Here is a 23,820-nt window from a genome sequence, read left to right as displayed (position 1 = left end):
TAACACTAAAACAGAAAGATGTGTAAGAGAAAGGACATACAGGACTATAAGTACAATGGTTTGAGGGGTCCGATCTCTGTGACTAAGCCTGTATGTAAAATAAGTAGAAACAGGTTTTCATCTAGTTAATATCACCCTGTACCTGGTTTGTGCATGCTATACATTGTGTACTCTGTACAGTTTGTCACTGTATACATTGGCTAGGAAGTTCTTAGCCATTGTGCTGCTTCTCTACGCTTTTGGGTCTTTTTTGAGGGTATTGATTCTTCTCAAGTACAATAGATATTAGTTGACACTGCCTAGTTTTAGTGCTTGTATGACATTATTGCTTGATGTTTTCAGTCACCCAAATTTGAGAAAATTAAGATGTACTGGAGCTTTATGTGTGGCTCAGTGGTAAAGCTCATGCTTTAGATGAGTAAGACCCTTGTTCAATCCCTGGCATTTCAAAAGGGATGCTCTAACAGTATTGACTTTTTGGAAATGAATCTATTTACTAACAAGTGGTCTGTACGTGTCTTTTTATGAAGTTATATTAGAAGTTATAAGCGTTGCTTGAGTCAAAAGAAATGAGTGATGCTCTCAAAGAGCAGTTAAAATTAGTATAAACATCTTCGTTCTGAAAAATGATGGTAACCTTTTTTAGTATCTTTCACTAATTATTTGTTTTAGTTCCCTAGATAGACCTCTGTCCTGGTGGATGGAGTTCAGATTCCCTCCACCCTACCCCACCACTTTTTTGTCCTATTACCTGCAGTGACTGGGGACCACATATGCTTGGTTGGAATGCACCAGAGCTCACACATTTGGTTGTGGCACAGGGATCCTGTATGGCAGTGCAGTGTTGTCAATTATACTCAGAATGCGGGGTGGTTCCTAGGTCCCTACTCCTGGCCTCAAGCTTGCAAGGCCAGTGTTCTACCACTGATCTACATGCCCTGATCCATTTGTTTATGGGGTTGTTTTCTTTTAATTTCCTTTGTAATGTTGTAACCTTGTCAGGTGACTGCCATTCTCCCCTCTCTGACCTGGCTTTAGATTGCTAGCTTCTGTTGGCCAACGAGGTAATTCTTAGTGGCAGAGTGCTTGCTACATGCTTGACACTCCAGGATTGTGTCCCAGCACAAAATAAATATTCTATTACACCTAAGCAACTATTTCCCTAATTCCTGTAAGTGGGTCTAAATGACTTATTGTGAACATAAAGTCTAGTGATAGCATCTGTAAGACTAAAGGATAGAGAATGGGCACTTAGAATTTTATCAGTAGGCATTTAATTTAGAACATATTTAAGATATCAATTAACTAGTCAGGTTTATGGAAATGAAAGTTTTTTCTTTTTTTAAAGACTTGTTTATTTTTAAAATCAGAGTGAACTCAATACTGAGCTTCAAAATTCGCTGAAAACAATTTTATCCCCTACTGTGTTGTCTATACTGAAGATCAATAGTCAACTAACGAATATTTTCAAGACTTCATTGACATTGACTGATAAGGTAGGTATGTTAGGTTTTTAACATCCCAAAAGTGAATGTTGCTACTGCTATTGTTTGAGGGAATCTCACCCAGTATTGCTTGGGGACCATAACTGACAGTGCCAGGGTTTCATACATGGATGATACATGTTGTCACTTCAGCCACACCCCTGGTCCCTCAAAATTAAATTGTACAAGAATAGAATTCTGGGGGCTGGAGTGATAGCACAGCGGGTAGGGCGTTTGCCTTGGAGTGCATGAGCCAGGAGTGACCCCTGTGCATCGCCGGGTGTGACCCAAAAAGCAAAAAAAAAAAAAAAAAAAAAGAATAGAATTCTGTTTTATCTCGTTGTACTTAGAGACCCATCTTCATGAGCACTCCAGGAATTGGATAAACAGTCCAGAGAAGGGAGAGCTATGATGCTTTTTACCATTTCTGTGGACATTAATCAGAATAATGATTAAGAAAAAACTGGGAACTGTAAAGAGATAGTACAAGGAGTAAGACGCTTGCCTGGCTGAGCCCAGTAAGATTCCTGGTATTACATATGGCCCCAGAGCACACCCCACAGCTGGGTGTGGCTCAAAAGGAAAAAAAGTAAAAAGAGAAGGAATAATTTTCAAGATAAATGATAAAATGTGTCAGTGTAAAATTTTTGCATAAATAATATGGTGAATGAGGAACAAAAAATGTATAAATGTACACATCTGCTTAAATCTGTATAAATGATCTCTGCAAGTGTGTAAAAATATAGCAGTTTGCACTCTGGCGAAGCCTGTACTCTCTCTGGAACCAAGTCTCTCTTTCGGTTCATATTTTTCTAAGTAAGTTTATTTCAGATAAAAACTACTTTGTTTCACTTAAAAACATTTCCCTAAGTAGATTTCTTTCAGTATAAAGCTACTTTGTTTTACTTAAGAAAAAAAGTAGCAGTTTGCTCATATATGTGTGTGTGTGTGGGGGGGGGGGCGGTAAGTGTGATTCTAGGGAGAGGAAGGAACTTTCTCTTCCTGCTCCTTCAGCATTGCTTGATGTGACTGTGGTGACCCCCAAGAACTACCCTATTGTCTTTTAAAAAGCTAATCTAAAAAATTTTAAAGTGAAACCCATTTTTCTTCAAAGATAGAAGAACAGAAAAAGGAAATGGATGACTTTCTCAGCACACTTTGTAGCAGTCTCCACCAATTACAAGAAAATACAACTTCTTCCTTGGCTGACTTACAAAAGCGTTATGAAAACTTAACAGAAGATCTGAAGGAAATTAAGAAAATCCATTCACAGGTATCTTAGCAGACTTGGGAAGTGTAAAGAGAAAGTTATGTAACTTGAAAATCCATGTTTTACAGATAAATGCTGTATAACTAACTCAGAAATCTGAAAATACCGTAGCCATTATTAGTCAAACCAATTAGCACTGTTAACATAATACAAAATACTCTCTTTTTTGACCTGGTAATATTTGAAGATTTGCTGAACCCTGTGCTTGAGGGTATTTAAATGAGTATCAGGGCCACAGTGATAGTACAGCAGGTAAGGCACTTGCCTTGAATGCAGCCCACCCGGCTTCCATCACCGGCATCCCATAAGATCCCCTGAGCTCCTCCAGAGTGACCACTGAGTACTGAGCCAGGAGTAACCCCTGAGTACTACCTGTTGTGGCTCCCAAATAAACAAAATAATAAAATGAATATTTACATTATAATGTGATAAATTATTTTTAGGGTTACAACCACCTATAGCCACAGTGGGTGGGGCATTTGCCTTGCATGTGGCTAACCCATGTTGGATCCATGGCACCCCTGTCATTCCCTGAGCTCACCATAAATGATCCTTGAGCGTAAGAGCCAGAGGTAAGCCATGAACACCACTGGGTGTGGGGCCCCTCCCCAAAGAAACCTGATAATTGACATTTATTGAATAATTCATTACGTTTAATTCTTCCACCAATATATACTAGTGTTCTAGCTCACCTTCCTAATGAGGAATTGGGCTTTGTAAGGATCTAAGAATACTTAGATCATTTTTAGGTAGCAGGAACTATACTAAAAGGACTCTATTTTATGGATCTCCTGTGTATTTTGGGACATATTTTTGCTGTTTGAAAGTGCAGCAGTGTCTTTGTCATTGCATAGGGAGAGTACATGCCTTTTACTTGTCTTGTTTTAAATACATCTTTTGTGGTTGATCCACTTTTATCATTTAGCTGTTTTGAAATGTTTATGGTTGATAAACAGTTGTTTAAAAAACAAATCACCTGTAATTTGCAAAGTATTTAGCATGAATGGGTTGGCTTCCCTTGCTTTAAGGAAGCAATTTCACTAAGTAAGCAATATCTTAGATTTTCTAGAAATTGAATTTATGTGAGAAAAACAGGGGGCTGTAGAGATATAGAGGTCAGGACCTATGCTTTGCATGCAGCCAACCCATGTTCAATTTCTGGCACTCTGTATGGTTCACTGAGCACAGCTAAGGAGTGATCCCTGAGCACAGAACAAGAAGTAAATGCTGAGCACTGCCAGGTGTGATCCTCCCTCAAGGAAAGGAAGAAAGAAAGAAAGAAAGAGAGAGAGAGAGAGAGAGAGATAAGAACGTCAAGTAAAATTCTGAATGCCCAAGCAAAAAGAAAGAATAAAGTTAAGTAAAATTCTGAATGCTGGGGCTGGAGTGTTTGGGGGTAGGGTAGGGTGTTTGCCTTGCATGCGGCCGACCCTGGTTCGATTCCCAGCACCCCTTATGGTCTCTTGAGCACTGCCAGGAGTAATTCCTGAGTGCAGAGCCAGAATTAACCCCTGTGTATCGCTGGGTGTTACCCAAAAAGAAAGAAAAAATTCTGAATGCCCATTTATATGTAATCTATCATTCTTACATTTCAAACTTTGAGCTTAGGTAAAGCACTTGAGGACTTTATCCAAAATCAATATGTGGAAGGTGACCAAATAATATACTGAGTAGTTAGGATGCTGGTACATTTTCAGCTCTTTATCTTTATCATATTGCAACCCAAGTCCTTAGTGTGTTATATGCCTGGAAGTCCTTGTTTTAAAGATGTGAAATAAGGATTATAAATAAAACTCTGCACTAATGGTCCAACTAGATCTGTCAAATGTCCCATTCCAGTAATTTAATACTATTTTATACTACCTTATTCAGTAGATTATCACTTTTTTATTTGTTTAGTTTTGGTCCACACTTTGCTGTGCCCTGGGCTTATTCCTGGCTCTGAGCTTAAGGTTACTACTGGTGGGGTGCAAGGAACCATATGTGGTGCTGGGGATTTAACCTGAGTTGGCTGCATGCCAGCGCCTTATCCACTGTACTAGCTCTTCAACTCAAATATTACTTTTCTAGTAGTGGTATCAGACACTACCATATGTCTCTGTCAAAGTGGCTCTTAAATATAATGTGGCCTTTTAGGACATTTGGTTAGATCTGAGATCTTCTGAAGTTAATTTATTACTAAAAGTTTAAAATAGCAAAGTTTGCAAATTATTTACTTTTTAATATCACTGTCACTGTCATCCCATTGCTCATCGATTTGCTCGAGCGGGCACCAGTAACGTCTCCATTGTGAGACTTGTTACTATTTTTGACATATTAAATACATCATGGGTAACTTGCCAGGCTCTGTGGTGCAGGCAGGATACTCTCGGTAGCTTGCCAGGTTCTCCGAGAGGGGCGGAGGAGTTGAACCCTGGTCGGCCGCATGCGAGGCAAATGCCCTACCCGCTGTACTATTGCTCCAGCCCACTTTTTAATATACTAAAATGTATATTTGATATATGTAAGCTGTTTAAAATTATTTTGAATTATAAGCTCTTTAAAGGCTATTTAAGATAAACATATGTATAAGATATTAAAAAGATATGGATTTTGGGGACAGAGTAACAATACAGTGGGTAGGGCATTGGCCTTGTGCATGACTGACCTCGGTTCAATTCTCAGAATCCTGAATAGTCCTCTGAGTCACCAGGAGTGATTCCTGAGTCCAGAGTAGAAGGAACCCCTGAGCACCACCAGGTGTGGCCCCAAAGCTAAACAAACAAACAAAAACAGATATGGGTTTTTCATATATACATATATATCTCATGTATTTTATAGAAGACATAAAATTATGTATAACTTTATAAAGTGCATTTCATAATACATTTTATAAAATATATGATTCCTATAATATTTTTGAATAGCTTTTCCATTGGTTTCTTCTAAGAGAGAAAAAGTAGGATTAAAGATCTTTTGCCAGGGCTGGAGAGATGGTACAGGAGTTAAGGTGCTTGCCTTGCGTGACCCTGGTTAGATCCCAGCACGCCATGTGGTCCTCCAAGCACAGCCAGAGGTCACTTCTGAGCAGGGAGCCAGAAATAGCTCCTGAGGACTGCCAGGTGAGGCAGACATGCCAAGCAAATAAATTTTTTTGTCAGGGATTTGTAGACTCTTTACCTATAGGATAATACTTTATGTCAGTTTGGCAAAAAGATCAAGTGTCGTAATTTCTGTCTCTTCTCTCACATCTTTCTTACAGGAACTTTTCCAGTTAATCAATCTTTGGGGAGAGAGGTTCTGTGCTTTGGAAGAAAAATGTGAAAATATCCAGAAGCCACATATTAGTATTCAAGAAAATACAGAGCAGTAAGCTATTTTTAAATACCCTTTTCTGTCTGAAATGATTTCAGGAAAAACAAAACAAACTTTTAAAAGTCCAATTACTATCAATCCAATTTCTCAACTAATGTGTTTACATGGTTGCTTTATAAATTTTATTCTGTCTTCTCTCACTCTTATGATCTTTGTCAATTAGCTGTGGATAATTTACAATTACAGTGTCCTAAATGCTTCAGTGTGTTTTCATTAAATCATGGATATTCTCTTAATAATCTTAGTTTAATCATAATTTTGTTCATTTGGAAGTATAATTATTTTACAAAAGAGAATAAATATTGATGACCACTATTACCTAATAGGCAGACCCAATTCAGATTTAGCCAATTGTCTCCCTAATGTACTTTTTTTTTTGGAGTGGGGGAGGGAGGGAGGATGGTGTTGCACCTGGTGATGCTCAGTGGTTACTCTTGTCTCTGCACTCAGGAATCACTCCTGATAGTGGTCGGGGGACCATCTGGGATGCCAGGGATTGAACCTGGGTTTGCTAGTTCTTCTTTAAAAAAAAAAAGAAAAGAAAAGAAATTTTTTCTTTCCTCTCCCAATTATTTTATTTATGTTATCATATATTTATTCAGAGTTAAAATTCATTATATTTAGATATTCAAATAATTCTAGAGTTGATTAGAAGAACTTTTTTTTTTTTTTGGTGTTTCTTGGATCAAACTCAGGGCCGCACAAGTGCAAGGCAAATGCTGTTGCACTGAGCTCTACCCTCAGCACTGGTGAGAACTATGCCAGGTCGGCCCCCATGTCCTTCTGGTATGACTTACCCTGTCCAGCATTATTTTACTTTCTGGATTCGTCCCAGCTTATCTTGTGCTTTCTCACCCACCCCTAGAATCTATTCATAGAAACTGAATTCTGAGTAGTAGTTATACACATTACCACTGTAATGTCTCCTAGTCCTATTTGTAGATATGGTTTGAATGATATGTGTGTATATTTATATGTACATGCACATAAATGTCTTTCTGGTGCATGTGCATTCCCTTGCAGACCATGAGAAACCTGGCCCTAATGAATAATTTTTTTTTTGGTTAGTTTTAGAGTATACATTAATTTCTGCACCATTTTGGCGATGCATAGGGGTTACTCCCAGCATTGCACTCAGGAATTACTCCTGGCGGTGCTCAGGGGGCCATATGGGATTTGGGAATCAAACCCGGGTTGGCTGTGTGCATGGCAAACGCCCTACCTGCTGTGCTATCGCTCCAGACCCTCTGCACCATTTTGGATGACAGATATATTCATTAATTAGAGCAAGATTTGGCAAACTGTAGCTGGCAGCCTGGTTGGCTATTCCTCAGATGATTTATTTAACATAGCTATGTCCGTTTGTTCATGTGTTATATTCATTGGTTATATTCAGCTTCCTCTGTACTGCAAGAGTATGTCAAATATTGCATACCCCGCTGTAAAAAACTAAAGCTCCCCGAGGGGCGTGAGCACTCGCGGGCTCTCCAGGCGGCTCTGTCTCACTGCCCACGTTTGGTGCCCCGGAACCGCTGTGTGTGTCGAGGGCAGGCGACGGAAGGAAGAAGGCCAAACTGGTTGCTCGATCTGTTTATTTCATTCTCTCTTTCCGTTTCTCTCCCGCTCTCCTGGATCTCGCCCCATAGATCTGGCCCCCGTGGATCTGGGCCCCCAACCCACTCTTACAGCTTAGTTAAATCTCTACAGCATGAGGGGGTACACATAGGTGTGGTCACCATCAATAGGGTAAGGTCCTTTTTTCCAGGGAATGCTTCTCCTAGGACTTAATTCTCTTTCAGCAGGAGGATCCACCCAAGGGCGGAGTCCCATGAATGTGTTTCTCTTCTCCTCAGCTAGCAAACATATAAGAATTCATAATATTAATTATTTTGTATGGACACAATAAGAGATGCATTAAAGCTTATAGAATTGCTCTCCTGGGGCCATCTCAATCTCAGACTACAGTGCTCAGGCCAGATCAGTCTTTCCTATCCCTGGCAGGGTCCTAGTCTCATAATTACTATTGGATCATGACAGCATTTGTCTATGATCAAGCTCTTAACTTATAGTTAAGAATTAGGCACTTTGGGGCTGGAGAGATAGCACAGCGGGTAGGGCGTTTGCCTTGCACGCGGCCGACCCGGGTTCAAATCCCAGCATCCCATATGGTCCCCTGAGCACGGCCAGGGGTAATTCCTGAGTGCAGAGCCAGGAGTAACCCCTGTGCATCGCCAGGTGTGACCCAAAAAGAAAAAAAAAAAAAAAGAATTAGGCACTTTGGCCAGGCCCATCTCGATGCCAGGGTAGCACATAACTCACCGCTTGCCCTGGATCCTTCCCGTCCCACGTCGGGGACCCTGCTTTGGGGTGCTAGGAACTGAGGGCAACTGAGGCTTAAGTGGAGAAAGCAGAGGCCCGGGAGGGAATAATATTCAAGGCCAATTAATTCCCAAGTTATAAAAACATAATATTGTCTTCTTGTGTCTATACAAAACAGACATAGCTTTAAGGTAAGTTATTCAAAAGGCACAAGAAGAGGAGAAAGGCAATATTAACTTATATAATATAAATTCAGTATCCTAGAAAGGTCTGACCTTGCAAATTAGCAGAGTCAGATTAAGGAAAAGCCGCGGATTAACTCTTTTGGGGAAGAGAGCATGGAGAAGTGATTATAGCTAAACAAAGGGATGGGAGAGAGTCGGGAACACCTTGATGGGTGAGACTGGGGTAAGCCTAAACTCCGGGAAAAACCGGGACAAGCTACTTGTGGCAAGCGGGGAGAGGACAAAGTAATGTCATCCTACACCCCATAACCTAAAATATTTCATGTTTATATTTTTGTTTAATTCGATCAGCTTAATTTTGTCAGAGGAGGTGTCTCCCCAAAAGGGAGCGCCTCAGTGCCACTCCAAAGATACTTGGCCCTTGGCCTGATGGTTTAGTGCTTGGACCCTGCAGTTTGGGGGCCATGGGGTGTTGGAATTGAACTTGATGCTTGGTGAATGAAAAAACATGTGCTCTAGCCGTTTGAGCTACCTCTCTGGCCCATAGATTATTTTTTGTGTTTTGTACAGAAATAATTTTTGAAGGATTCTTTGATAAATTTCATCATAAACTATCATCAGACATGTTCAACACAAAATAACATTTATTTACTCGTGGTCCTTTATTTTATTTTCTGTTTGTTTTTGAGCCTCAACCTATGTTGCTCAGAGGCTGTTCCTGACATGGGCTTAAGAAATAGTATAGCAGGTAGGGTGTTTGACTTGCACACAGCCAAACCGGCTTCAATCCCTGGCAGCCCATATGGTCCCCTGAGCACTGCCAGGAGTTATCCCTGAATGCAGGGCCAGGAGTAACCCATGAACATCGCTAGGTATGGCAACCAAACCAAACAAACAAACAAAAAGAGTGACTCTTAGAAGTACTTGGGAAAGCATATGTGGTATCAGGATTCAAACCTGGGTTGGCAGTCTGCATGACGCTCTCTGGCCCTATTGATAGGGCAAATGTCCTGTTGTATCACAGGTGATAGAGATGCATAAAAATATGAAGGCATATTCATGGGATACATTTTCTTTCAAGTGCCGTTTAGTTGACAAGTAAGAATACAAACATACATAAGTGGTTACAGTGTGCTTATTAAAGACTGGAGCGAGGGGCCTGGGAGATGGTTCAAAGGGCTGATATGCATCCCTTGGCTTTGATTCCAGGCACCACATTAGGAACTGTCCACAGCACTGCTGGCCTAACTCCAACTTTTGTTCTCCCTTCTTTAAAAATGTGTGTGTGTGTGTGTGTGTGTGTGTGTGTGTGTGTGTGTGTGTGTGTGTGTACCCACCCACAAACACTTATTTTTATTTCTTCCCATGTTGATGTTGAGATGATTCAGAGCTTGTGCACAAAACTTACCCATTAGGAGTCACATATTAGGTCTTGGTGCTTGTAACCCTGGTCATGTGTTCAGTTCCTTTAGTTGTGGTCTTCACATACATGCTTGTCAGTGCTTGCACTTTGTTAAGCATATAGCTTAAAGTTAGTGTTCACTTGCCAGGTGTTGTATGTCTTTTTGTAGTGATTGTACCTGATTGAGGTATAACCTGAAATTGCTTGTGTCACTGGTGATCGCAGGCAGCAAAACTGCCAGGATCAAGCTCAGCACAGTGGGATACTGGGGATTTGAACTCCTGATCATATACTTGCAAGGCAGGTGTGCTGAGCCACTGTGCTATCCCTCTGGGCTTCTGTGTCCATTTTTCAGTCCTGTCATTGCTTCTATTCACTATATCATGTTTTATGCTGACTTTCAGATTTGAGGTTTTGTTTTGGGGGGCTGGGCTGGAGCGATAGCATAGCAGTAGGGCATTTGCCTTTCATGTGGCCGACCTGGGTTCAATTCCTCTGCCCCTCTCGGAGAGCCCAGCAAGCTACCAAGAGTTATCTCACCCGCACGGCAGAGCCTGGCAAGCTACCCGTGGCGTATTTGATATGCCCAAAACAGTAACAAGTATCACAATGGAGATGTTACTGGTGCCCACTGGAGCGAATCCATGAGCAACGGGATGACAGTTTTGGGGGCTACACCTGGTGGTGCTCAGGGACCACGGCGGTTCTAGGAAGAGCCTTGTAGTGCCAGGTATTGAACTTGGGGCAAAGCATGTGCCCCATTTCTTTGAATTATCACTTGGGCCCCTCTTGTTCTTTTTTTTTTCCTTTTTGGGTCACACCTGGCAATGCACAGGGGTCACTCCTGGCTCATACACTCAGGAATTACTCCTGGCGGTGCTCAAGGGACCATATGGGATGCTGGGAATCGAACTTGGGTCGTCCTCGAGCAAGGCCGCCCTACCCACTGTGCTATCGTTCCAGCCTCTCCCTCTTGTTTTTTAAACTTTTACGTCTGTACTGGTATTCCTCAAAGTGTGAATCAGGGAGTCTGTTCAGCTCCCTGAGTAAGGTGGGGCTTGGAATTCTTAGTCCAGTTTGTGTATGCTGAAGCTTGTGTCCTGTCTTTGGCATTTATTGGTGTGGATTATAGTTACTTATGAATAAACGTCAGCTTATTATGAGGTGATGAGTTCTCTGAGGGGATAGGTTTGTGTTGATAGTCTTGAGGCTTACAGCTTAAGTTTCTGTCCCATTTTCAATGGTTTCTACTTGGTTTGTAGTTAGAATCACGTTTTCAAAATACTTAATTAGCTTAGTAAACTGTGGTATGCCATCTACTGGTAATAAAAGGTAACTGTAAGTTTTAACTCCAGCCCTCTGAACCTTTGTGGGACTGAAGTCATCAGTGAATTTTACTTATTAATTTGGGGGGACGTTGGGTCACACCTGGCAATGCTCAAGGCTTACTTCTGACTTCATGCTCAGGGATCACCCCTATTGGTATACAGGGGACCATATGTGGTGGAGGGGTTCAAGCTTGGGTAGGTGCCATGCAGGCAAGTGCCATATCTACTGTGCTGCCTCTCCAGCCCATCATCAGTGAATTTTAAATATATATTCTATTTGATTTTATTGTGGTGCTAGGGATTAAACTTGAGGCCTCACATGGGCGAGGCAAGTGTTCCATCATTGTTTACAGCCCCAGCCCTTAAATGTATATTCTCACTGATAGGTTTTATATCATCATTGTTAGAATGGAGTGCTACATGTATAGTTTGTCATGCCTCAATATAATTTTTCATTGTTAAAATCCATCGTAGCTAACTTATTACTTTATAGTGTAATTGTTACGATTTATTTTATGTGCCAGGCAAAGAAAAAGAGCATAAAAACAGAATGACTAGCTAGCCCAGGGTGCAGGGACTGGGCAAGAGCCCCTTGGAGGTGCCCTTGAGGAATGTGGAAGATTGCACACGGGTAGATTCCACTGAAGTAGTTGTGGTTCATACAGAAGGAACATTCTGCCTGGAGAGGGCTAAAAGATTCTCTGAAGAGACTTCTCCTAATGTCATTTGACAGCAGAGAGGACTTCACTCTGCCGTGAGACAGACAGGTGAAGGCAGCATCCTGAGTGTGCAAACAAGAGCAGCTGAGCCACACTGCCTCAGCTCACACGTGCTATGTGAACTTCGGCAAGTGGTGCATATTTTGATTTTTTTTGTTTTGTTTTTGGACCACACCCAGCAGTGCTCAGGGCTTATTCCTGGCTCTGCCCTCTGGAATCACTCCTGGCAGTGCTCAGGGGACCATATGGTATGCTAAGATATGGCACCCAGGTCAGCCTCCAAGGGTCAGCCTCCACATGCAAGGCAAATGCCCTACCTGCTGCTCTAATTGCTCCAACCCCATGCCTATTTTGAGTGCTTCCCCTCTTCTCTCCTTTCTTCACCTCTCCTCTCCTCCCCTACCTCCTTCGCCTCTTCTCCTCTGCCTTCCTCCTCTCCCAACCCTCCTCTCCTTTCTCTCTCTTTTTTTTTTTTTTCTTGGCTATACCAAAACTATGCAAGGCTTACTCCTGGCTCTGCCCAGGGCTCAGTGGGCCATAGCGGGTGCTGGGGATTGAACCTGGGTTGGCTGTGTGCAAGAGAAGTGCCCTGATCTGTGTTATCTCTTCTGCTCTAATTGTTTTTCTTTCTTTTTTTAATTTCACTTTCCTTTTGAAGACCTCACCCATTCGCTTTTTGGGACTGTACAGTACCAGGATCAAACTCAAGGACTTGGTACATGCTTGGTACTGCCCTGTCACTTTTGTCAGCCCTCGATCCTGATGTTTTCCGTTTTAACTGTTTTTTTTTCCCCCCCCTTTTCCTGTAGGAAGTCTAAGGATATAATCAGGAAAACAAGATCTCATAATGCAAAATTTTGTGCTGATTCAGATGGTTTGTCCCAGGAACTCAAGCATTTTCATCAAGAAGGCACAGACTTGGTCGAGGAGTCGGTGAAATACCTTGATAAACTCAACAGCAACCTTGGGATACTAACCCAACACACAGAACAGAGATGCGAGGCTCTGAATACAAGTACACTTTGTTTTTCGGATGAATGGGTATCTTGCTTAAATAAACGGGAGGAGGAACTTCAAAACTTAATGCAGGTAATAATTTTGTAGCTGGAACCAGCACCTGGAGAAAATTCTGATAGTCATAAAATTAAGTATTGACTAAAATTAGGTTTCAGAACACGTAACACTTAAAAGTATAATGAATGACGTAAGTAGTATTGTATTCTGGTTGCTCGAAGAACACGTGCTAGATCTAAGAGCTTGCTGAAGTGTAACACACAAGTGCATGGTGGCTTGGTTTTCTGTCTCCTGAATAGGAAGATTTTACTAATATTATTAGGGATTAAGTTAAAGAATTTAATTATTTCAAGTTATAGAAGCCATTGTCACCAGAGGGAACCAAGACTCATGGAGAAATAGCTGGTGTCAGGTTTGAAGCAGGCGTAGATTAATTGGTGAACACATCACATCAGAACAGAAGGAAGCTGTTAATAGATGAGTGTGTCACTTAAACACAGCCCCAGGGTGTGTTAAAAGATCTGTACCAAACTGATGATACTCTCCCTTGTTTAAAAGATGGTAAAATTTGAACATCAAAAAGAACCATTACTACAGTATCTTAAAATACGTGGAAGGACCAAGCACACTTTTTTTTAATGCAAGAAACTGTTAGAATCCAGCATTCTCCAGCCCCCAAAGCCAAAAAAAATGAAAAAATGTATAAGTCAAAAAAATAAGACTCATGAATCTTATTTTTTGGACTTATTTATTATTTTGTTCTGGGTTCAGGGGGGAGTAAGTGGCAATTTTGTTTGGTCTATATCCTATATCTATATAAATGTTCAGTCTGGGTACTCGATATATAGAAGTAGGGTCCACTATAGAGGGTAGTTACACTACTTTCAACTTCTGTGTATGCTTTTTAAGCTTCTATTATGGAAAGCTTTAAGGTAAGGAGAATTTATTTTTAATAAATCACTGCAACTTTCAATAATGAAAATTCCATTTACATAATTTACAGGTTGTTAACCAAGGTTGTGAGACCTCAAGTTCAGAAATTACTGAAAAATTAAGTGGACATAAAGCAGCTAATGAGAACTTGAGAAACATCTTTCTTGATCAGATACATGTTGATGAAGAAACATTAATGTCTCAAAGTCTGGAATTTAATGACAACATAAAAATTGGCTTGACCAAGCTTAATAGCTTTCTGCAACAAGAACTGAAACTAGATGTCTCAACAGGTACTTTAGAGAGAACAGAATTTTCAAAAATCATTTTTAAAATATACTTTATTTCTAGCATTGCTAAAATTTAAATTGAACTTAACCTTACACAGGGCAGAAGTTAAGAAAAACTAGGTCTTAGGGCCAGAGCAGTAGTATAATGGGTAGGGTCAGCCTTGCACATGGCTGACCTAGGTTCGATCTCCGTCCTCCCATATGGTACCCCAAGCACCACCAAGACTACTTTTTGAGTGCAGAGCCAGGAGTTAACCCCTAAGCATCGCTGCGTGTGGCACAAAGACAATAACTAGGTCCTCCCATAGTCTTAAGGGGGATTTATCATTTCACTCTAATTCACTCACATGTGGAAAATTAGTATTCTAAAGTAGCACTAAAAGTCAAGTAAGATAGAAGTGAACATATCAGAAATTTGGATGCCATAATTGAGTAAAATTTTACAAACATTCAGAGAACTGACTTTGTTAAAGAGAATGTTTTAAAAGCAAATGAAAAGAAAATCATTTATCCAGCTCTCTTTGTGAAAGGATATTTAATATAAAAATTAGTAGCATTGTAGCACTGTCACTGTCATCCCATTATTCATCGATTTGCTCAAGCGGGCACCAGTAACGTCTCCGTTGTGAGACTTGTTACTGTTTTTGGCATATCAAATATGCCATGGGTAGCTTGCCAGGCTCTGCCGTGCAGGCGGTATACTCTCAGTAGCTTGCCGGGCTCTCTGAGAGGGACGGAGGAATTGAACCCAGGTTGGCCTCGTGCAAGGCAAACACCCTACCCACTGTGCTGAATATGCTCCAGTCCGCCTTGCACACAGCTGACCATATTCAACCACTTCCTGATCCCCTGAGCACAGAGCCACAGCACAGAGCCAGAATTGATCCCTGAGCATCTCCAGGAGTGATCCTGGGCACAGAGCCAGGAGAGATCCCTGAGCACAGAGCCAGGAGAAGGGGCATAATTAAATAAATTTAATACAAAGTTTGCTATAGAATGCATTTTCTTATATATGCTTTCATTTTGTCATGGACTGTTAGTTTGGCATTAGAACATCACCAATTTGGGAGGTCTTGGAAGGGCAAAGATTAATTTAGGTTGTAATGATTCAGGGAAACCCTCGTGAAGAAGGTATAACAAGTAGTTTAACATAGGATGAGAAATAGGGTTATTATTGGATTGTGATGATGTACATTTAATAAAACTTAAAGAGTGAGTTTCATGCTGTTAAATTATACTTGAAAGCTAATGGGTAGGGGTCTGTTTGAGCCACACCTAGTTGTGCTCAGGGGCTATTCCTGGCTCTGTAATTTAGGAGTGACCCCTCGAAGTGCTGGGGGACTGGCCCTAAGTCAGATTTGTTTTACAGCACTTATAAAAGGAGGTGGCACTACAGAATGTTTTGGGTCACGCCCATACCCCACAAATAATATTGTCTATTTTTCAATAAAATTAGTTTGTGAAATGTGAATGTTAATCAGGAAAGCAAGGTCCTTTGCAGATTAGAACTTGAGCTCATTATAAAGAAAGGTATCAGGTTAATGGTTAGCCACTGCCAATTTTACACCGTAAAATTATACCTCTTAGTAATCTTGCTGGGATGCTGGGAAAGCAGTGATCTTTTCTAATAGTATTGCTGCCATTTCTTTCTTTTTTTTTTTTTTTGCATCACACCTGGCGATGCACAGGGGTTACTTCTGGCTCATGCACTCAGGAATCACTCCTGCCGGTGCTCAGAGGACCATATGGGATGCTGGGAATCGAACCCGGGTCGGCCGCATGCAAGGCAAACACCCTACCCATTGTGCTATTGCTCCAGCCCCTAGTGCTGCCATTTCTTTGAGGTCTGGGGCTTCATATAGAGCTACAGCGAACATTTTTGGTCCATCTTCAGAGATGGAAAATGTGAGTTGAATCTCTCAAAGATAGGATGTCAGGAAATAAGGACGGTGAATAATATAATCTCTGAAAGTTAACTTGACTGAGATTGTTATGTTTTGGGAAAATAAAGCATCATTGGGAAGTATAAATAGCATTAAAAAATAAATCTGGTTCATATCCCATGCAAAATTTTTTCTGTTATCTGCTGCTCACTAAAGGTACAACGCCACAGAGGAAAAATTACTCATATCCATCACTGTTGGTGAGAACCAAACCACGAGAGCAGCTTCTTGATCAGCTGAAAAGAAAACAACCAGAGCTATTAATGCTGCTTAACACTTTAGAGGATAAAGAAGAGGCCAGTCAGGTAAAAGTTACCGTTGTTATTTTAAAATCGTTATCAACTCTTGATGTTACTAACTTGACATGAAGATTTTTCTTCTTTCCTTGTTCTCCTGTTCTCTCATGAACAGTAGTCGCCCACTCTCACTTCAGAGCACATCGAGGACCTCAGCACTGCTGGCTGTGCTCTCCCCGGAGAAAAGGATGTTTGCCGCATGAAGCCTTTTGCTTTCTTTTCTTCCTCACTCCCTCTTCCTCCCTTTTTCCTTCCTTCCTTCCTTCCTTCCTTCCTTCCTTCCTTCCTTCCTTCCTTCCTTCCTTCCTTCCTTCCTTCCTTCCTTCCTTCCTTCCTTCCTTCCTTCCTTCCCTCCTTCCCTCCCTCCTTCCCTCCTTCCTTCCTTCCTTCCTTCCTTCCTTCCTTCCTTCCTTCCTTCCTTCCTTCCTTCCTTCCTTCCTTCCTTCCTTCCTACCTTCCTTCCTACCTTCCTTCCTTCCTACCTTCCTTCCTTTGTCCCTCCCTCCCTCGCTCCCTCCCTCCCTCCCTTCCTTCCTTCCTTCCTTCCTTCCTTCCTTCCTTCCTTCCTTCCTTCCTTCCTTCCTTCCTTCCTTCCTTCCTTCCTATGTACTTTTCCCACCACTAGTGGTCCCAATTTCCCTCCCACTCCAGCCCACCTGCCACTATAGTAGGCACTTTTCTTCTTCGTCTTCTCCTCCTCCTCCTCTTCCTCTTCCTCCTTCTCTTCCTCCTCCTCCTCTTCTTATTATCAGGTATATCCCTTTACCTACTTTCAACACACAGTTCCTGTCAAAAATGATCATTTCCAACTATTATTTTCATGTTGGTCCTTTCGTGGCAATAGAACCTACACAGTCAAGCTTTATAGCTTGTCCTGATAACTATAGTGATTATAGAAAAATTGGAGAATGAGAAAATTACAAAGAAGAAAGTAAAAACAACCTGTAATATTATTACTTTGAGATTACCTTTTTTTTTTTTTTTTGGCGGCACACCCGGCGATGCACAGGGGTTACTCCTGGTTCTACACTCAGGAATTACTCCTGGCGGTGCTGAGGGGACCATATGGGATGCTGGGATTCGAACCCGGGTCGGCCGCGTGCAAGGCAAACGCCTTACCCGCTGTGCTATCGCTCCAGCCCCCGAGATTACCTTTTTATTATTTTATTTTATTTTATTTTTTGTGCGTCAAACCCAGCAATGCACAGGAGTTACTTCTGGCTTTGCACTCAGGAATTACTCCTGGCGGTGCTCAGGGGACCATATGGGATGCTGGGAATTGAACCTGGGTTGGTTGTGTGCAAGGCAAACACCCTACCTGCTGTACTATCACTCCATCCCCTACCTTTTTGTTTTTATTTTTAAACATTTATTTGTTTTGGTGCCACACCTGCCAGTGCTCAGGTCATACTCCTGACTCATTGCTTATAAATAATTTAATCCTCGTGTTGTTCAGGGGACCTTATGCTGTGCTAGGGATCGAACATGTTAACCTCATGGCAGGCAAGCATCTTAACCCTGTAGTATCTGGCTCCTGAGTAACCACTTGAACATAATTCACCCCCCTCACCCCCATTTTGGTGTGTTTGGGTCATACCTAATTGTGTGTGGTTGTGCTCAGGGGCTACTTCCAGCTAGGGTTGCACCTAGTGGTGCTCAGGGGATCTTGAGGTACCAGGAATGGAACCCAAGTTCCATCCTACATACAAAACATGCACTTTATCCCATTGAGCATCTCTCTGGTCCCACTTTACCATTTTAGTACAGGTGCTTCTACTTATATGCAGTTATAGCTTTTATAGAATGAGCATTGTGGTACTTTTGAAGATGAAAACTGCCCTTTGTGATTTTTTAAGTTCTTGGATTTACTCACCCAGCTTCTTATTCTAGGACTCGGATGAAGAAAAGGCAGTTCTGGAGCATACCATAGAAGAACCTCAAAGTCAAGAGCCTTCTGTAGATACTAGTATGGATTGTTCATCAAGTGGTGGGGTTCCATTTTTTCAGGTACCTAATGATATTTTATCAGATAACCCTTCCACATCTGATACAAGTCATTTGCTACTTACTATAAAGGTATATATACCTTTATATATATTGTTGGGTAGAAGGGCAAGTTCATTTTAGACAATTATTTGATATGGCTTGTTAACTTTTATAATCAAAATTATTTACACAAACCTGGTGATTGGTTATGGTTTTTCTATGGCATAAAGACAAAATTAGACTTATTCTCCACTTAATCTTTTAGCTGATATTTTCACTGAATATAAAGAATCCTCTTTCTGCTTCCTACATTCTCAGAAAGGTTTCTGAGCTGTGATTTCTCTCTGCTTTTTACCTGACATGGAAGTAGAACTCCAGTAGTTTCAGTCTGCCCAGAAACAGACTGAGAAGGCAAGAGATTTAAACACTTGAGAGACCAAATGCTCCTCAGAGCTATGAATGATTTCTCTTGCCTGAAGCACTTCTTTTTATATTTTTATCTTTGGTTTTCGGGCCTGACAGTAGTGTTCAGGGGTTACTCCTGCTGATACTCGGGGGACCAGATGGAATGTCAGGGATCTAACCTGGGCCAGCTGCCAACAAGGCAGAAGCCCTACCCTCTGTTTTATCTCTCTGGCCCTGCAGTTTTGCTCTTTATTTCTGTTTCCTGTGCCTTTCACCTGCCTTGATCCTGTGCTACTAAATCCTCTGATTTCTTTTCCATTCTTTTATACACTTGGGACAGATTATTACTGTCTAGCTCTTGCTATTTTGAAAACATGGGACTAGACAGAGTTCTTAAGGGTTTCCTTACAGAAAGCATTGGTGCCTTCATTTTATAGGGAAGCACTGCTTGTGATAGATGTATGCTTCTACCTGTCTGTTTTAATTCACATTCTGTGAAATTCCTCTGCTGCTTCAAGCCAGTTTTATCCCAAAGTTCGTTCTTCCTACCTTCTTTCGCTTTACTCTTTCAGTTAGAAAACTCTGACAGTGTTAGAACTCTGACAGTGCCCTTCCCTTTGGTGCTTTCATCTTTTCCCGCCCTTCCCTTCCTTTGTTCTTGTTGTCACTGTTGTGATGTCCAGGGGTTGTATACTTGCTTGTGGTGTTGCTAGGACTCGCATACCTGTTGTGGTGCTGGGTATCACAGTGGTAGTGCCATCAGGGATGGAACTCAGGGCTCATAGGCTCTCTACCCCCGGCACATCCCTGTGTCCCCATCGTTTTCTTCTCGTTTTCTTGAGGGGGAAGTTTAGACTACACCCAGCGGTGCTTAGGGCTTACTCCTGGTTCTGTGCTCAGGGATCACTCCTGGTGGGCTGGGGGACTATGAGAATCGAACCTGGTCAGCCGCAGGCAAGGAAAGCGCCCTACCCATTATACTGTCTCTCCAGCCCCACCATCTTTCTATCTTTTAAGTAAAGCAAAGGGGAAAGTTATGAAAACAACCTAGTGATGACTTCCTGGTTGGAATTCTGTTTTATATTTTTTCTATTTATGGCATTTTGAAGGTTAGGCTTAGTGACTCAGCTGTGGGTAGGAAGTTCCTAGAGTATCAAAAAGCATTTAAGATCAGGAATGGGTTTAGACCATCAGCTGAAATTCAGAAATTATTTTTACCCTGATAGTATGATGTGGGGGTAAAGATTTAAAGTTGTTTTATGGTTTGCCTTAAGAATTATGACTAAATCTATAGTGAATAAGTTTTGAAACAAGAAAAAAAAGATAGTGCCAGAGTGATAATTCAGTGAGTCAGTCTTTTGCCTTGCACACTTGACTTGGGTTTGATCCCCAGCACCTCTTATTATGGTCCTCTAAGCTTGCTCCAAGTGATCTGAGTGCAGAGTGAAGAACAAACCCTAAGCACTGCAGGGTGTGTTCCCAATTGCAAACAAAAAGGAAAAAAAAATAAGTGCCTGAGATAATTCTGATCAGATTTTCTGCTTAAAATATAATTGCTCTTTTTGATGATGGCAAATCTTTGCTTTCCCAGGAGCACTTTTGGGTTTTGAGCAGATAATTGTTTGTTGTAATGGGCTGCCCTGTGTATTATATGTTTAACTATGTTTAACCTTTAGAAGTCAATAACACCCTCTACTTCTTTTTTTTTTTTTTAAGAGTACTGCTGTTATTCAGCCATTGAGTAAGCTGATTGAATTGAGCATGAACTCCATGTTACTTTTTTTTTATTTTGGCCTTTTGGGTCACTCCCAGTGATTCACAGGGGTTACTCCTGGCTCTGCACTCAGGAATCACCCCTGGCAGTGCTCAGGGGACCATATGGGATACTGGGAATCGAACCCAGGTCGGCCCCGTGCAAGGCAAACGCCCTACTCGCTATGCTATTGCTCCAGCCCCCTCCACATTACTTTTTAAAAAAATTTTTAAATTGAATATCTGTGAGATAGACAAAGCTGTTCATAATTGGGTTTCAGTCACACAATGATCTAACACCCATCCCTCCACCAGTGTATATTTCCCACCACATGTCCCGTTTCCCTACCACCATCCCACAACACCCAAGCCCCTACCACAGCCTTCTTCTAGGGAGGCACTTTTCTACTTCCTCTCTCTCTCCTTTTCCTTTTGTGCATTATGGTTTGCAATACAGGTGCTAATAGGTCATGGTCTTTGTTTAGGGCATTTGGTATTTTTATCAGAATGGTAAGGCTGGAGTAGCTTTTCAATTAGGAGGGCCGTTTTTAGGTGTGGATGTGACTGCTGAGGCTTCCGGAAGTAAAGGGAGTTGGTGGGGGGGAGAGGTAGCCCATCCCCATTTTGAAAAAGCCTGGAGATTTCAGTCACGAAACCTGCATACCCAAATTTTCAGCAGATTATGTCTCAGTGAGATCCGCCCTGAGACAGGGGAGTCAGGCCAGGATATGGCAGTGATTTTTGGATTGTGGGAGCAAGTAGCTGCTGGGGGCTCTGCTTGAGCAGGCACCAGGCTGACCTATCCCACTTAGATTTACCCGGGTCTGTTCAGCCATGCGGGGGTCCAAGTTTAACTGCGGCTTTTAATCTCTTTCAAGATTTATTTATGGGGGGCTAGAGCGATAGTACAGTGGGTAGGGCGTTTGCCTTGCACGAGGCCGACCCGGGTTCTAATCCCAGCATCCCATATGGTCCTCTGAGCACCGCCAAGGGTAATTCCTGAGTGAAGAGCCAGGAGTAACCACTGTGCATCGCCGGGTGTGACCCAAAAACCAAAAAAAAAAAAAATTTATTTATGGGTCTCTGAGATAAGGCCAATAAATGAGTTTGTATAGCTGAGCCAGAGGTGTTTGTGGGTGTGGCTCCCACATACCTAACTTTTGGCCAATTCATTTCTTGGTAAACTTGGTCCCAAGTTGTTGAGGTACGGTTAAAGGCACAGCAGCAATTTTGGGGTATCAAGAAGCCTGAAGGTTGGGGCTGGAGTGATAGCACAGCAGGTAGGGCGTTTGCCTTGCACGTGGCCAACCTGGGTTCGATTCCCAGCATCCCACATGGTCCCCCGAACACCGCCAGGAGTAATTCCTGAGTGTAGAGCCAGAAGTGACCCCTGAGCATCGCCGGGTGTGACCCAAAAAGCAAAAAAAAAAAAAAAGATGCCTGAAGGCCCATCAGGCTGCTGATGCGCTTGCCCCACAGGTACAGGTTGATCTGCTGGTGGCATCATACCCTCCACCAGTCAAAAATGTCTCTAGACTTTACCTGGCAGGCCGAAAAAAAAAAATTCTGAGCCACTAACTACAGTAAAATCTCTGTAAATATACTTTAGAAAATCTGGCAGAAAATTAATATTTCTTTCATCCCATCCTTTCATTGCGGTAAAATGAAGCCATTCATGTCTATTTAACCAAACAGTTGGTTGGCTCAAATTGCTGTGCTTCATTCAGAAAAGAAAATTTTTCTGATTTTTTTTTTCCATTCTTAATTTCTGTAACCTAGAGAACTTTGATAATGAAATGTAGCTAATACGTATAAAATTTTACTTTATATTGACTTATTTTCTCCCTTAAATCTGCAGCGTGAAAGGCCACATGGAAAAGACAAAGAAAACAGAGGCATTAACCCAGTGAAGAGGTCTAAAGTGGAAGAAAATACAGAACCATTTGCAAAAAGCAAATTGCCTCTTCGAGCCCAGATTAATCTTTAGTTAATTTGAGGATTGGTAATCGCATATTTTTATAAAAATAAAAACTGTAAACCCAGAACTTGAGCCTTGTGTACAGATTTAAAACTAAAAAGATCAAGGCAATACTGTAAATTTGATTTTAATGTATCTATTCATTTTTCTGTCATCCCTTTAGTTTATTATGTGTAAGTAGGGTTTAATTTGGGATTTTCATTGAGTAATTCTGAGTTTAAAGCTTTTAATATAATCATTTCATAGATAATAAAAAATCTTTCCTGCATATTACTGAGTAGTATATATATCTAGAAAGAGAGAAGCTGCCTTGTTCTTTTAGGCTTGACCTTAGAGAGTTAGACATTACCACTACTTTGCTTCGGGAAGGATCATCTCTTTCCCATTTTTTGCTGATTGAATTATGTATGTATGTATTTGGTTGCTTTCTTCCCTGGACTTTTTTTATTTTAACTTCTGAAATCACTTTCCTCCGTTATTCACTACCAAATCATATGTAGGGCTCCAAATTGTAATCCAGTCTGATGAGATAGCCATGGTTTTGTCTAAAAATCTCTATTTTGTGTGGCTGTCTCTAAAACCCCATTAACAGGTAGATACTGGAGGCACTTCTTCATCATTATTTTCTTTCTTCTTTTTTCCTTTTGAAATTTTTTGTTCTGTTTTGTTCTGTTTTGTTTTACTTGGGGGCCATCTCTGATGGTGCCCAGTATATATCTAGCTATATAGGGATCACTCCCAGCGGTGCTTAGGTGACCCGCCATATAGGGTGTTAGGGATCGAATCCAGGTTGATCGTGTGCAAGGCAAACACCCTGCCTGCTGTACTATCACTCTCGACCCTCTTTAAAATTTTTTTTGCCACACCTAGTGGTGCTCAGGGACCACTGCCAACTCTGTGCTTGAGGTTGATCCCAGGTGGGTGGGTTTGGGGGTGGTGCTGGGGATCAAAGCTGGGGAACCTCATGCAAAGCAAGTGCCTTAACCTCTAAACCACATAGCCCCTCATTTTAATATCTTTAAATTGTTTTCTCCTGGACGTGAAAGTATTTCATTTCTTTATGAGGCTTAATGTACTAACTTCAAAAGGCAACAAAATTTGGGCCCAGGGAGATAGCACAGGGTGTCAGGGAACATTCAGGGAACATGTTTTACATATTCGA

At 41.5% G+C, this 23,820-nt stretch overlaps 1 protein-coding gene across 1 annotated transcript in view; it reads left to right on the top strand.

Annotated features, from left to right (window-relative positions):
* The window catches only part of KIF11 (kinesin family member 11), a 55,037-nt gene extending 31,492 nt beyond the window's left edge, over positions 1-23,545 (top strand). Inside the window, exons 15-22 of the mRNA XM_004607366.2 lie at positions 1,371-1,496; positions 2,599-2,757; positions 5,996-6,102; positions 12,871-13,150; positions 14,079-14,301; positions 16,398-16,546; positions 18,428-18,544; positions 22,539-23,545. Of these exons, the coding sequence (XP_004607423.2) occupies positions 1,371-1,496; positions 2,599-2,757; positions 5,996-6,102; positions 12,871-13,150; positions 14,079-14,301; positions 16,398-16,546; positions 18,428-18,544; positions 22,539-22,667 (1,290 nt within the window). The 3' untranslated portion in view covers positions 22,668-23,545. The remainder of the gene's footprint in view (positions 1-1,370; positions 1,497-2,598; positions 2,758-5,995; positions 6,103-12,870; positions 13,151-14,078; positions 14,302-16,397; positions 16,547-18,427; positions 18,545-22,538) is intronic.
* Positions 23,546-23,820: the final 275 nt, after the last annotated feature.

Source organism: Sorex araneus, chromosome 11 (genome assembly GCF_027595985.1).
Source record: "Sorex araneus isolate mSorAra2 chromosome 11, mSorAra2.pri, whole genome shotgun sequence".
NCBI lineage: Eukaryota > Metazoa > Chordata > Mammalia > Eulipotyphla > Soricidae > Sorex > Sorex araneus.
The sequence above is the reverse complement of the archived record's forward strand: the minus strand, read 5'-3'. Positions and strand labels throughout refer to the sequence as shown.